This window comes from Peromyscus maniculatus, chromosome 8 (assembly GCF_049852395.1).
Source record: "Peromyscus maniculatus bairdii isolate BWxNUB_F1_BW_parent chromosome 8, HU_Pman_BW_mat_3.1, whole genome shotgun sequence".
Taxonomy (NCBI): domain Eukaryota; kingdom Metazoa; phylum Chordata; class Mammalia; order Rodentia; family Cricetidae; genus Peromyscus; species Peromyscus maniculatus.
The window spans coordinates 5,050,238-5,066,074 of NC_134859.1; the positions used below are offsets into that span (position 1 = coordinate 5,050,238).

General features: G+C 47.8%; 1 protein-coding gene across 1 annotated transcript in view; it reads left to right on the forward strand.

The window, feature by feature from the left end:
* The window catches only part of Tekt5 (tektin 5), a 58,347-nt gene that overhangs the window by 920 nt on the left and 41,590 nt on the right, over positions 1–15,837 (forward strand). The window contains exon 2 of the mRNA XM_076577875.1: positions 11,001–11,724. Coding sequence (XP_076433990.1) covers positions 11,158–11,724 — 567 coding nt within the window. The 5' untranslated portion in view covers positions 11,001–11,157. The remainder of the gene's footprint in view (positions 1–11,000; positions 11,725–15,837) is intronic.

The following is a 15,837-nucleotide window of genomic DNA, read 5'->3' on the forward strand; positions in this document are numbered from 1 at the left end:
GGCTAGAAAAATAAATAGACGTTCTTAAAATCTCTATACTATTAATAATAATAATAATAATTTGTTCTGTTTTATTATGTTCCCTTTAAATTTGTCCAGTGAGACCTCTTCAGACCCACTCCTGTGTCCTCTGGATGCCCACCCCAGCTTCTGGGGGCTTTTCCCAGCTTTCTCTCACTTGCCGAAGCTCCCACTGTCCTTGCTGTGACCATCTCCCCAGGAGCCTGGCTGCTTCAGGGCAGCAGCGTTTTTGACACCATGCAGACATCCTGTGTACACTCACAGTCATGGGAACACTGCTACGTGCAACTCCGGCACAACGTGGTGGTTGTTTTAATTGAAGGATTCTAAACATTTTTCATTTATTTTTGAGATTATAATTTCATCATTTCTCCCTTCCTTTTCCTACCTCCAAACCTTGCCATTTACTTCTCCTTGCTGTCTATTAAATTCATGGCATTTTTTTTATTGTTATTACATATATATTACATACATATATGTTATACACACACTCAAAACCTGTTCCATCTGTGTGGTGGTTTGAAAGAAAATGGCCCCAAAGGGATGGCACTATGAGGAGGTGTGGCCCTGTTGGAGCAAGTGTGTCACTGTGAGGGTGACAAAAGAGTCTTTGAGGACTCTTTTGCTCAAGCCTCCCTCAGTTTCCCTCAGTGTGACTTTCAGTCAACTTCCTGTTGCCTGAAAGATGTAGGACTCGCAGCTCCAGCACCATATCTGCCTGCATGCGGCCATGCTCCCAACCATGATGATAATGGACTGAACCTCTAAAACTGTAAGCAAGCCACCCTAACTAAGTGTTTTCCTTATAAGAGTTGCCGTGGTCATGGAGTCTCTTCACAGCAATAAAATCCCAAACTAAGACAGTCTGTATCGTGTTACTTGTATGTCCGTTTTCAAGGCTGACCATTTGGTATTGGATAATCAGTTAGTGTGCTCCTCCCTGGGAAGACGATTGCTCCCACTCTCAGCTTTCCTGTAGAGTGCTATCGTTCTCTGTGCAGAGTTGAGGCCTTGTGGACGTCACCCTGTCCACTTTGGCATGTCGCTTGGTGTCATCCTTGTTCTTCAAGTTTAGGCAGCCATGTTGGTGAGACTGTGAGTGTGGCTTCTGACATCAGTAGGAGACACTGTAGGGTAACAGGCCTGAAAGGGTTTTGTGGCAAAGGGTATCTGGTGATTGGGGTCACATAACACAACAGAGCTCATGCAAGAGATTTATTGGGGTGGTGCAAAAGGCCATGTCTGAGTGAGGATGGAGAGAAAGAGGGAGGAGAGAAGAGAGAGCGGAGAGGAGGAGAGAGCAGGCTGTAATTGTAGTTTAACAGTGGCAGGAACGAACCATGACAACAAACCCCACCCCACCCCTCCACCACCCCTCACCCCCCCCCCCCCCGTTTTAAGTTTATTGTTGAAGGCTTGCCTTGGGAAGAGAAGTGACAGAGACCGAGGAGCGGGTGGCGCTAGCTTTTAAAGAGGGGCTTAGCGCATGTGTACAGAGGCTTAAGTAGCCACACAGTGATTGTGCTGATTACTTGGTGATGTACAGCCATAAGACCCTGGGCTGACTAAGTACTGAGTACTGGCAGTGCATAGCGCAGCAGGGGCTGGCCAGATGATGCCGGAAATGCTAACATTAATAGCATGGGCTTTATTGAGGTTATGGAACATGAGCATAGGGAAAATATGGCACAGTGGTGATGGTGGAAACACGGAATTGGCCTTTAGTGATGACAACAAGTGAGATTGCTAAGATACACTTGCACCGGAAAACCCTTCCAGACACAGTCTCACAGCAAACTCCCTGATCCTCCCGCCCTTAACATCTTTCTGCCACCTCTTCTGCAATACTTCCTGAGCCTTAGGTACAGAGGTGTCTTGTAAATGCATCCACTGGGACCAGGCTCCATAACTCAGCATTTTGGTTGGTTGTGGGTTTCTGAAATGGTCTCCATCTGTTGAAAAGAGAAGTTTCCTTGATTAAGGGTAAGAACTACACTATCTGTGGGTATAGGACAGATATTAGACTGTTCTCAGTGATTGTGCTGCTTTAGTAAAACAGTGCTTGTGGGCTCTCCTCTAAGACCCATGACATCACTATCCCTGGGTAGTTGGTTAGGTTTCCAGCATCAGGCGTGGTCTCCCTCTTCTTGAGTGAGCCTTAACTCCAATTAGAGAGCCATTGATTACTGCCAGCGCGTGCGCTGACACAGTTTGAATGGAAGTACAAAGTCTACCTGCCCAGACACTAAGGATGTAGAAACCCATTTCATCAATAACCTGTCCCTACCACCCAGGCCCAGAACCAGGCCTATGAGTTGGCCCATCCCAATATCCACCCCATCTATGATCTGCTGGAGCACATGAAGGGGCCGAACCTGCAGATCCAAAGCTTTAGGGTCTCCATGACAGGACAGCAACAGGAAATCCAATAGGAGTCTCAGTGAGGGCCCAGTGTCCACAGTGTAGCAGAAGCCAGAGGCCTCGAACCAGACCAATGACTCATTCAGTGAACACTTGCTAGTAAAGATGTGTGGACTAAAGGGTACACTGTGTGACTCACTGTGTCACACTACAGCTTCCATGATGAGATTTTTCTTTTTTTTCTTTTAAATATTATTTTGTTTTGGTGAGGAGGTTACAAGGGCAGAGGGTGGATATGAAGGGATGGGGAGATGAATGGGATCATGATGCATGACGTGAAATCCATAAAGAATTAATAAAAAGTTAAATTAGGGGGGAAAAAGGTGTGTGCCACCATACTGGCAAGTTTAATCATCTTAAACACCAGTTTCCTCATCCAAAAGTGGGGGCAGCGGGAGCCAGAACAAAGGCTTGCTAAGAAGCACAGATTAGGAAACTCACATAAAAACATACCTACAACAGCCAGCAAATCTATGAGCAACAAAACGCTGGTAATGGTGGGGAGAGGCCATCGGTAAAGTGGATTTCTATGATCCTTAGTGCCTGAGTAGGCTGAAGGTAGCCTAGACTCCATTGCCAGTCCAGCTGGCCAGGGCGCAGCAAGACCGTCTCAAAACAAAACAAAGAGCTGGAGAGACTCAGCGGTCACGAGCACTTGTTCCTCTGTCAGAGGACCTGGGTTCCCTTCCCAGCACCCTTGTCAGGCAGCTGTGAGCTGCCTGTAATTCCAGCTCCAGGGGATCCAATCCCCATGACCTCTGTGGGGACACACACACACACACACACACACACACACACACACACACACACACGCAAGCACACTTATGTCAAACATATATACAAATAAATATAAAATACTGTCAGGCCCCACAGAAACCCAGGACCAGTCTCACTGGGTACCTGTGGCTCCTCCCAGCACTTCTCACCCCGCCCCTACCCTAACCCCCTTCAGCCGGAGGCTGGTCTTCCCTTCCTCCACCTTCGGATTGCTATATAACTCAGCCATTTTGGCTACACGCTCTTGGTTCCTCTTGGCTCCATCTCTCTTCCCTCTTCTCATGGTCAGGCTCAGTCTGGACTCTTCCTGATGCCTCTGGCTGTTCTCTCCCTCATCTCTACAGTAAAACCTTCCCCTCAACTGTACCTAAGAGCGTCATGTCCTCATTTTCATACAAATACAACAAAGCAAACTTCCTCCCTTAGGTCACAAGACTAATAGGATCAGTACTTTTCAAACTGAGCAAAGAGCTGGGTGCAGTCACCATGACAGTTGTGTGATCGCAGTGTGATAAATGCTATGACGGAAAAGGACAGGGTGATGGGGGCAGGGAGGGATTCCTAGAGGAGTCACAGTGTCAGGGTGCACAATACACATTGCATTAGTATACTGTTGCAGGCTGTTTGAGCTGCAGAAGCTGGCTTTGCAGGTGGCTCTGCCTCTCCTGCACTTCAGACCCAAGCATGTGTATCTTAGAGTGTCTGCCCGACCGCTAGTGTGGAGATGGGCTGCCTCCCACCCCACCCCCAGCACTGAGAGCAGTGGGAATGAGAATGGTAAAACAGCCCATGTCCTTGAACCCAGCTGGGAGACAGATCATTCCCAGTGTGACATAAAACAATGCCTGTGGGGGACAGTGCTGATTGGAAGTCTCCCTCAGGGACCCTCCTCGTCAACCAGAACTGTCAATTCCAGCCGGCTGCTCGGTTCCCAGGGCTTCTCCAGTGGCTTTCTGCTGCCTGATCCCATGCTTTCTTGTCTTGAACTCCTCAAAGCCAAAAGCACAGCTGTCTCCGATCATTCTCTGCGTGGGACAGGTGAATGACGGGGGCTTCTCAAAATGAACAAACAGCATCAGCAGATATGGAGGCCAGAGAGGGACTCATCTGTCATCAAGGGAAGTGACAAGACCCCAGGATTCCGACCAAGTCTGACATAGGGTGTCTGCTCTTAACACTGCTTTTATTGCAGGGCAAGTCCAAGCTGTTCTCCTTTTACTACAGGACTCAGAAGGACTAGTGGCTTGTCACACAGATAGCAGGCTCTTCTGGAACTATCCAGACCATGGGATGATTTCACTCCCCCACACTACAGAGCCCAGAGACAGGACCGCTTGGGTTGTTTCTCACTCATGTCCCTGGGCACAGAACCAGGCTTGCCTAACTGTCCGTTTTCAGTGGAGCCAAAGGACACATCATGTTCCATCCCGTTCAGCAGCAATCAGCGAATCTCTCCTCTCTCTTCCCTCCTTCCTCGAAGGCTGGAAAAGTGAGCAAGTGTGATGCACTAGAAAGTAGCAGAAAATGAAATATTCGTCTTAGTCTTGCCCCAAGTGTCCTCTTCCCACCAAATGCCTGTGCCATCTGGAATGGAATTTTCCACCTTTCTTATTCAAGCAGAAGGGCAAACAGAACCTAGGGTTCAAAGCAGATGCCTAGCTGTGTAAGTCAGAGAAGGCGGAGTCTTTTTTCTGTGTAAGTCTGCATCTTACTCTCTCAGGCAGGGCAGAGCAGTGGTGGGTGGGGGGAGGTTGACATTAGGTGTTGTCTCTCACATTCCATCTTGTTTTATTTCAGGGTTTTGCGTTTATTTGGTGTGTCGAGTGTGCAGGTCCGAGGACAGCTCTCAGAAACGAATCCTCTTCTTCCACCATGACTCCCAGGATTGAATTCGGGTTGTCAGGCTTGGTGGCAGGCACCCTTGCCTTCTGAGCCACCTCACTAGCTTGTCACCTTAGTTTTTAAGGCAGAGTCTCTCACTGAGCTGGCTGGATTGGCTGGCTAGTGAGCCCAGAGATCCTCTGGTTTCCACCCACCCTAAGGCTGGGATTACAGGCAAGCGTGGTTATTCTAAACTCAGTTCCCTCTGCTCAGGTAGCAATCACTTTGCCAACTGAACCATCTTCCAAGATCGTCAGGGCTGTCTGAAGGCCTGTGCCCACGAGAGGCTCTGTTCTTGGGTCACTTCTAGGCACTTGTCATGTCCTGTCTGGGTGAGCCTGTCTATCCTTGAATGAATGGATCTTGGCCTCCAGCTCCAGCTCCATTTTATCTCCCTGTAGTGCCATTGGATCTTTTGTCGTTTGTGACCCTCAAGCATAACCAGCGCTCATGAACTCTCAAGCTGCTTCCTGCTTCTGGATTTCTTATTCCTGAAAACAGCACTCCGGTACTAATATGTCAAGCCATCAGCCTCTCTTAGATTTCTCTTTCTCCTCTGTAGCTGTCACCGAGTGCTGTGTAACAAATTAACCTGATATGTAGTGGGTTTTGTTTTGAGATAGGATCTCACATGTCTTTGAACTCACTATGTAGCCAAGGATGGTCTTGAAGCCCTGATCCTCCTGCCTCCACCATCCAAATGCTGGGATTACAGACATCAGGTTCTGTGGTGCTAGGGATTGGACCCAGGGCTTCACACATGCTAGGCAAGCACTTTACCAACTGAGCTACGCCCCTAGACTTATATTGAAATTATTAAAGCTTTTGATTGTATTCAGAGTTTTAGAAGACCTGGATCTACCTGCTGTAGGCAGGGCTTCCCTACCCAGACAGACACTAGAGTCACTTGGGTAGTTTTGCAAGTCCTACCCTAGGCCTTGGGTCTTCCTCCTGCATGACCTCTCAACCAGAATCTTGGAGTAGAGTCTGGGCATAACCACAAAACTCTTGAGGGTATGGGGCAGTGACATTGAAGACTTCTGGGTGAAGATAGGGTAAAGAGGATAAGGGAAGAATATTCAGGGTTTGCAGGCTCATGTCTAGTGTCAGACATGTATGCAAGACTGACCCCCAGCTCTCTGAAGCTGAATAATATAAACCACTTCCCATCTCTAAGCCTCAGTCTTCTCAAATGTGTTTGTTCTGGAAGTCAGCTGGGGACCATCAAACACAGGGGGTTGGCAAGATAGTTTCATGGATAAAGGTGCTGGCCACCTAGTGTGATGACCTGAGTTCTATCCCTGGGACACTCATGGTGGAGGGAGAGAGTCACAGGTTGTCTCTGATCACCATATACCCACCGTGGCACATGTGTGCCCCCAGACATTAAGTAAATATCATTTAAAATACTTTTTTGTATTTTTATTATTTAAAAATTTTAAAAAGACATCAAGCCAGTGTAGCTAGAGTTTTCCTGCCTTGCCTACAGTCAGGACAAATTTTTGTCACCCACCAGTCCCACAGCCGCTCAGACCCAACCAAGTAAACACAGAGACTTATATTGCTTACAAACTGTATGGCCGTGGTGTGGAGAGATCACGTCCTGAACCTCTATTTACAGAGGGGAAACCAACCGGAGCCAATATCAGGAGGCTCACAGGTCACATTGTCAATGAGTGGATGTAACAAAGGCTAGAAGATGGGGCAGAAAGGATCAAGATTCAGCTTCTGGGACAGCAGAACAGAGGTGGTTAAGAAGTGCTGATCCTGGGCTGGAGAGATGGCTCAGCAGCCAAGAGTACTGGCTGCTCTTCCAGAGGTCCCAGGTTCGATCCCCAGCACCCACGTGGCAACTCACAACCATCTGTAACCCCAGTTGCAGGGGACCCGACACCCTTCAAGGGCACCGGACATGCATGTGGTGCACAGACAGACATATATGCAAGTAAAACAGCCAGACACATAAAATAAGAATATATAAATCTTTTAAAAAGAAGAAAAAAAGTAAGAGAAAGATGATATGTAAGGGGAAGGAGGAGAAGATCTGGTATGTGGTGCTTGGTGCATGTAATTTGAGGCACTAGTTCAAGGCTATAGAGTGAAACCCTGTCTTAAAAAAGAAAGAGAGAGAGAGAGAGAGAGAGAGAGAGAGAGAGAGAGAGAGAGAGAGAGAGAGAGAGAAACTGAGGAAGGAAAGGCTACTGCTGAGACACCTCAGCAGGTAAAGGCCCTGACAACTTGAATTCAGTCTCCATGACCCACAGATTGGGAGGCAAGAACGGACTCCAGCAAATTGTTCTTTGATCTCCATGTGTGCCCTATGGTGCCTGATACGCTGTCCTCCTCACCACCATCCGTGTGTGTGTGTGTGTGTGTGTGTGTGTGTGTGTGTGTATGTGTGTGTGTGTATAAATTTATTTATTTAAAAATGTTTTTCATTTTACATACCAACCTCAGTTCCCCCTCCCTCCCCTTCTCCTGCTCCCCCCCACCTCCCTCCATCCACTCCTCTCCCTTGGGGAGTCAACAAAGTCTGGTGTACCAAGCTGAGGCAGGATCAAGTGTTGTTCCCCCCACCCCCCCACATCAAGGCTGAGCAAAGTGTCCCTCCATAGCGAATGGGCTCCAGAAAGCCAGTTCATGCATCCGGAATAAGTCCTGGTATAATTTTTTTAAAGGATTCGAATCCTAGATAGAATCCTGGAATCAGCCACTAGGTGGAGGTGTTCCCCGACATCATCAAAGTAATCAGAAAAAGAAATCAAATTGAGCTGAGTGGTTGGAGAAATAACTTTGGGGGGAAAGTGTCTGTTCTCAGGGTGTTAACATTTCCAGCTTCTGAGCACATGGGATACAGCAGTGGCAGCCTTTCTCATGTCCTGGTCTGCTAGTGTGGCCATCCTGGCCACTCTGCTTTGAATTCGTTCTATCCACTCAGGTGCTTCTGGGACAGGTTTAATGAGGCCGAACTGCAGTCCTCATACGGTCATTTCCCACTCTGTGCAGGGCCCTGGAAGTGCCCCTCCCTGCAACACTAAGCAGGGTGACAGACAACCCCCCCATGGGTCATCAGCTCTGGGAATCTGCCGCAGTGTGTCTCTTTGTGTCCCCAGCGTCCTCCAAGGCCTGGGCTCACACTCACACTCAGAATCTTCTCAGTGTATTTGCTGGGCCCCTGGTCCTTGTGAGGCACTTATCATAAGTGACAGTTCACGTTAGAGCAGTGGCTCTCAACCTCCCTAATGCTGTGACCCTTTGATACAGCTCCTCATGTTGTGTGACCCCAACCATAACGTTATTTTGTTGCTACTTCATAACTGTAATTGTGCTACTGTTATGAATCATAATGTAAATGTCTTTGTTTTCTGATGGTCTTAGGAGACCCCTGGGAAAGGGTCCTTAAACATCACCAAAGGGGTCACGACCCATAGGTTGAACACCACTGCCTTAGAGGATCCCACGCTGCAAATGCAGCAGACCAGAGCCCGCTGCCCCATCCCACTGAGCGGTCCTTGTGGTTCACCATGCAAAGGCTGGACTGGCAAATGTAAAACACCACACTCCGCTGCCACAAGTGCCTAATAACTGCCATTTCCCTGCATCCTCGGCTGCTCATGTACACTCCTCACCAGGAACTGGGGGAGACCATCGAGCTTCAAACTCGCTTGCTGTATTTCAGATATTGACTGCTCCCTAAAGCCTATGGTGAAGGCTTGGTCCCCAGGGCATCACTGTTAGAGACGGTGAGAGCTTCAGGAGGTGAAGCCTAATGAAAGGTGCTTAGGGCCGGGCCGGTACTTGAAGAGGTTCCATGCTCCTGCCCCTTCTCCTCTCTTTGATTCCCTGCTCATGGGATAAGCAGTATTCCTCCACCACTCACTGTAGCCGTGATGTGTGGCCTTCTCCAGGTACCACTTGTCAGGGGCCCAAAGCAATGGGATACTTAATCATCTACTGGAAGCTACAGAAGTATGAGCCCAAATAAACCTTCTATTCTGTTCCATCCACAGCCTCGGGCATTTATTTGAGGTAGTCCCTGGAAGCTGACTGATACACCCATTAACCAGAACCACCGAGGTTCAGGTTCCTCTTCTATGTTCCCAAAGAGGGTAAGGCCCAAGCGATCAGTATTCTTTCCATTCTAGGTTCAGTACTATGTTGTTGTTCTACTCAATAGTTAAGAGTGAAGGAGGTTTCTTGATGGAACACAATTGTCATAGAATTAAACAGAGAAGTGAGGGTCTCACTTTAGATGTTTGATAGTGTGCAGGATGCCAGGAGTTTAATTATAAAGAAAACAAGCATAGCGTTAGCATCTTAAGGCTCAAAGTCCTCCCTCCACATTTTAAAATTCAAGTGCACTGAAGTATAATTTATGTACAATTCACTTAAAAATTTAAAGTGTGTGTGTGGGGGGGGGGTATATACACATGCCACAAAACTTGTGCAGGGGTCACAGGACAACTTGCAGAAGCTGCTTGCCTCTTTCCCTCATGTGGATCTTGGGAACTGAAATTGGGTCGTCAGGCTTGGTGGCAAGTGTCTTTATCCAGAGCCATTCTCTCTGGCCCTGATTCAGTTTTACTGGAGTGTTCCATGGGTTTGGCAATATGAATAGCTGTATATTCTCCTCCACAATCAAAGACACAGAGCACTCGATCACCCCATTCCATCTCCACTTTCTCACCATCTCCCCAATTTTTAACCCACCTTCTCCCGTTCACTGTACTGGGAAAGGACCTTTTTTTTTTTTTTGCATTCTCAAAACGGGGTTGTGAAACTTCCTAACTTGCTTGTCTTTCTTGATCTGTTTTACCTGCTTGAATGTCATGCAAAAGCCGTCACTTCGAGTTAGGTTTTACAGTCTGAATGCTCGCTCAAGCTTAGTCCAGCACCTCCAAGACGATTCCTGCTGGTGTGAACACGCCTGCTGAGAACCACTCTGTGCTCTGCATGGGCCATTTTAAAGTATATGAACCAAGGGCTTGGGATGTGGCTTGGAGAATGCTTGCCTAGCATGCAGGAAGCCCTGGGCTCAAACCCTGTGGTGTCATAGGCCCATAATCTCAACATTTTGGACAGCCACAGGGCAGAATCAGAAGTTCGAGGTCGGGGCTGGAGAGATGGCTCAGAGGTTAAGAGCACTGGCTCTTAACTCCAGAGGTCCTGAGTTCAATTCCCAGCAACCACATGGTGGCTCACAACCATCAATAATGAGATCTGGTGCCCTCTTCTGGCTTGCAGGCAGAACACTGTATACATAATAAATAAATTTAAAAAAAAAAAAAGAAGAAGTTCGAGGTCGTCCTTAGCCACACAGCTAGTTTGAGGCAAGCCTGTGTGGCTCAAAACAAAACAAAAACACAACACAACAAAACAAAAACACATATAACTGAGGATGGCCCTGTGTTCATCTCCTTCCTGCTTCCACCTCCCAAGTGTCGGGACTGCAGGCATAGCTGGGCCATTTTCATGTTACCTTGGGAACAAGGAAAGAAAGACAGTTAATGTTGGCTCAGCTGGTGGGGCACTACCCCCTCCCCCACCCGCTCCTCCCACCCGCACTGATCCAGCTCTAGAAAGGCAGACTTTGTTGTTGCAGAATGACAGACACCATTTCTGGAATGCCGTTTCTTTTAACCCCAAACCTGTGGGTTGTCAAACTAAAAAAAAAAAAAGGGGGGGGGGCTTGTTTTTATTTTCTTTTTGGTTGTGTGCATTTGTGTTTGTGTGCGTGGGTTCCCGTGAAGGCCAGAGGAATCAGCTCTCCTTGAGCTAGAATTACAGGCAGCTGTGACGTGGGTACTGGGAACTCGAGTCCTTTGCTTTTAACCGCCAACCAGTCTCTCCAGTCCCTAAACGCACTTCTCTTTGTTGATTGCTTTTTATTTGGATCATAGGGCCTCCAACTACCTGGAGAACGTGGACCTGGCACAAAGACCCTCTCCCGCGCTTTATGACACCAGCACTGAGTCACAGAGGCCCCGTGGCTTCTAGCTCCTGGGATGCCCTGGCCCCTTGGGCGGAGTTTTGCCCGCGTGGGGCTGATGGGGAAAGATGGAATTTCTTGGAACCACTCAGACAGCCAGTTACTGTGGACCCAAGAAAGACTGTGGCTTGCAGGGGCCGCCCCCTGGTGGGCAGGCCCCTGTGGTACAGGAGTGCTACCAACCCTTTCATCTGCCTGGGTACCGCTACCTGAATGCGTGGAAACCCAGCGTCTTCTACAAGATCGCCACCACCCAGACATGCCCAGAAGAATGCCAAGGCTCCCGGCGTCCCCCCACCATCCTGCCCTCGCTCCGCTCCGCACTCTTCTGTCGCTACACCCCACGCGACTGGGACCGCTCCAACGAGCTGCAGCTCCGGGGCGCAGAGGCCTCGCGGCTTTGGGCCAGCCGACTGACCAGCGACTCCCTGCGGATTATGCAGGATAAGGACCAGCTGACACGTCAGATGCAGGAAGGGACCTCCCGGAACCTGGGCCAGAGGCTGTCGGACATCGGCTTCTGGAAGTCCGAGCTGTGCTATGAGCTGGACAGGCTTCTGACAGAGAACAACAGCATGGACACTATCAAGAGGCGCTTGGAGTGCGCAGCCCAGGAGGTGAACTGTCCCCTGCAGGTGAGTAGGGGAAGGAGACACTCCTGTCCCTCCTGTCACTGAGTCAGGGTGACAGGCACCTTGCAGGTGGGTTGAATTGCATTCTCTTTTATGATCAGATTTTTAAGGTGAAAATGATAGGAGCCTGGAAAGATACATGGCTCAGGAGTAAGAGCATTGGTTAGTCTTGCAGAGGACCTGTGGGTTCGGTTCCTAGCACCCACATGGCAGCAACTCACAGCGGCCTGTAACTCCAGTTTCAGGGGATCACACGCCCTCTTCTGGCCTCCTAGAGCACTGCATGCATGTGGCATACAGACATGGAAGCAAGCAAAATACTCATACACATACAATAAAAATAAATCTTAAAAAATAATAACCCCAGGCAACTCAGAATAGCCTCAATCAGATGGGAGTTTCCCATATTGGATTAATTTCTCCTCTCCTTAGGTGTGTTAGTCAGGGTTCTCTAGTGGAGCAAAGCAAGCAGAATGAATATAGATCACAAAGGGGTTTATTGGAGTGGTTGATATGATTCATGCTGGGGACTGAAGCAATGGCCGTCTGAAGGTGCTGAGAACCCTGTAGCTGCTGAAAGCAATAGGTTGGATACCTTAGTCTTCCCGGTCTGGTGATGGATGCCTGGAGGGGTCTTAGAGAGTTGCAGGCCTCCAGGCCACGTAGGAGGGCTGAAGGAGCTGAGTTCTGATGTCGGCAAAGGACATCAGCAACAGCATCTTCAATGACACAGACGGACCCACCAGCAAGGAATGAAGGAAGGCAGGCAGAGCTGCTCTCTTCCCAATGCTCTTCATATGTGGGTCTTCAGCAGCCAGGGCTGCCCACTCCGGGGGAAGGTTCCCTTCTTCGGTTAATCAGTGTTCTCACACACCTTCCCAGAGCCTCTCAGCTGATGCTAGAGCCAGCTGACAACCAGCATCAATCAACACATTAGGGTCCCATCAAAACATCGTGTGCCTGATTGTGCTTACATGTGAACACACACTGTGGTCATTAGGACATTTAAGATAACATCTTTTTTTTATTATATTAAATGTAGTATTTTATTATGGCTGGCTTTGGTATACTATATAGACAATTTTTAGTCATTTACAGTTACACAGGACCATTTTTCTTCTTTTTTTATATAAAGCCACTTGTTGTTTATTAAGCTTTTCTTTTTTTTTTTCTTTTTTTTCTTTTTTTTTGGTTTTTCGAGACAGGGTTTCTCTGTGTAGCTTTGCGCCTTTCCTGGAACTCACTTGGTAGCCCAGGCTGGCCTCGAACTCACAGAGATCCGCCTGGCTCTGCCTCCCGAGTGCTGGGATTAAAGGCGTGCGCCACCACCGCCCGGCTGATGTTTATTAAGCTTTTAACACTTGTATTTTCATAAAAGCTCATCAGTCAACAAATCTATGTTCAGAAGTATTTGGTATCTTAATGGCAGACCTGGCTCCAAGAAGACAATGTTACCATATCTGCCTTGCTTATATGGTATGGGCTCTTAACATGTGATCTCATGAATACTGAAGACTTAAACAGCAACTGGTCTGCCCACATGAAACTTACATTCTTATATCAAACCAAAACATCAATAGGTCAGAAAAAGACATGTACAATTACAACTGTAGCCCATGAAATGAAGTAGAGCATAGTACCTGAAAGCCTATAATATTTAAAAAAAATTAACCCTTCGAAATGGGTTGAATGATTATTTTATGGGAGAAAAGTTAAGTGTGCCAGTAAGTCAGGCCTGGTAGTGCTCACCTGGAGATGGTTGAAAGTTCAGGGTCAGCCTACATTAGGGAGCTCTCATCTCAGAAAAGAGGGAAGTCAATAACTAGCTCAAGAGCACAGACTAAATTGAAGATCCTGAATGATTCCAAATCCATTAGATAACATCTTCTAACCGACACTATAATTGTCTTTTTATGCTGTGCGTATGTGTGTACATGTGTATATTTGGTTGTGTGTACAACACATGGAGATCAGAGGTCTCCGTCAGAAGCCAGACATCAGGTTCCTTCTTCTTCAATTGCTCTCCAGTTTATTTTCTGAGACACTGGCCTCTGGGGATGCTGTTTCTGCCTCCCCAGCATTGAGATTACAGCATGTGCTGCTGTGTCTGGCTGAGTTCTGATCAGACCGTGTGTCCTCTGGCTTGCACGGTAATCTCAAGACTAAGCTGTCTCCACAGCCTCTATTGCTTGGTTTTCTGTGTCCACTAGGATTAGGCTCCACCAGAGCAGAGAACCTGCCTGCTGCCTGCCCTGGCGTCTGCTTGTGTCCTTAGCAACCTGTGTCTGTACTGATTGACTGCTGTGCAGCCAATGCTTTGGATAAACTCCCAGGCTAAGATTGAGTGTGTGTGTGTGTGTGTGTGTGTGTGTGTGTGTGTGTGTGTGTGTGTAAGAGAGAGAGAGAGAGAGTGTGTGTGTGTGTGTGTGTGTGTGAAAGAGAGAGTGTGTGTGTGTGTGTGTGTGTGAGAGAGAGAGAGAGAGAGAGAGAGAGAGAGGAGAGAGAGAGTTGTGTGAGGGAGAGAGAGAGAGAGAGAGAGAGAGAGAGAGAGAGAGAGAGAGAGAGAGAGAGAGAGAGAGAGAGTTGCTATTGGTGATTGAACCCAGGACTTCATATGTACTGGTCAAGTGTAGCTACCACTGATCTGTGGTCCCTAGTTGTCTTTGTTACTTACTGCTCTATTGATGTGAAGAAATACCATGACTATGGCAACTCTTATAAAAGAAAGAAGTTCTCTGGGGCTTGCTTACAATTGGAGGGTTAGTCCATGATCATCGTGGCAGGAAGCAGACAGGCATGGCACTGGGACAGGAGCTGGGAGCTTTACATCCTGATCCACAGGCAGCAGGCAGGGAAAGTGGCTGGTGTGGGCTTCTGAAACCTCAAAGCCCACCCCCAGTGACACATCCTCCAACAAGGACACACTGCCTAGCCCTAAACCACCGCAGCAGCCCTCTTGTAAACCCCCGTCCCTCCTGCCCCCTCCCCCTCCATCAGGTCCCCTTCTTTTTCTGATACTCCCCTTCAGTTTTCCTATCAAACATAGCTATTGCCCTGTTTCCCACCTCCTCAAGACCTCCTCTTTACCTCTCATGATCCTCTTTCACATCTTAGCTCATCTCAGCACACAGTAGAAATACCGAACACACACACACACACACACACACACACACACACACACACACACACACACCGCATGTAATTGCAAATCTAGCATATAGCAGAACATCTATTTGTCTGAGCCTGGCTTATTTCACTTAGCATGATTTCTAGTCCCATCTCCCTACAAATGCTATAATTTTATTTTTCTTTAGGCTGCATAAAATTCCACCATGGAATATACTACATTTTCTTTATCTAGGCTAGTTCCATTTCTTAGCTGTTGTGAATAATGCAGCTATAAACGTGGAGATGTAGGTATCTCTGTGGGATGCTAAGTTAAAGTCCTTCAAGTGTATACTAAGTGTAGTATAACTGGATCACATGTTAGTTCCATTTCCAGGTTTCATTTTGTTGTTGTTGTTGTTGTGTGTGTGTGTGTGTGTGTGTGTGTGTGTGTGTGTACTTCCATACTGCTTTCCATGGTGGCTGCAGGAATCAATGAATGCCTTTGAATAAGTGAATATACATCTTCATGTGGACATTCCTGACCCTTCCTTGGCCTCTGAGACTCCTAGCTCTGAGTCTGATAGGATGTCTTTGGTAATAGATACTCAGCAGCTGTGGCTTAGCCACATGGTTTGTGTTTCTGTCATGATGAGAACTCCAGAGACAAATGCAGACCCAGCACTCGGCCAGGGACAAGGCTCTTGTTCTAATGCTAATGCTAAAAGGAGGGATCATATTTGAGTGACAAACTCCTGCATGCAGGGAGCATTTGATAGTCTCATGTGAGGCAAGAAATGAGGTAGGACTAAGGATAAACCATCAACTCTGTCTCACACTGGCAAGGAACGGCCACATTTCCAGAGTCCCATGTCTTCCTTTTTAGCCTATTGGCCAGAACTCACAGGGGCCTCCTGGCTGTGGAGGAATCTGGGTAAGAGAAAGTTTTTCTCTACACCCTGGAGAAAGTTTGGAGGGGACTAAGTGGTTATTGGGTACGGAAGCTGGGTA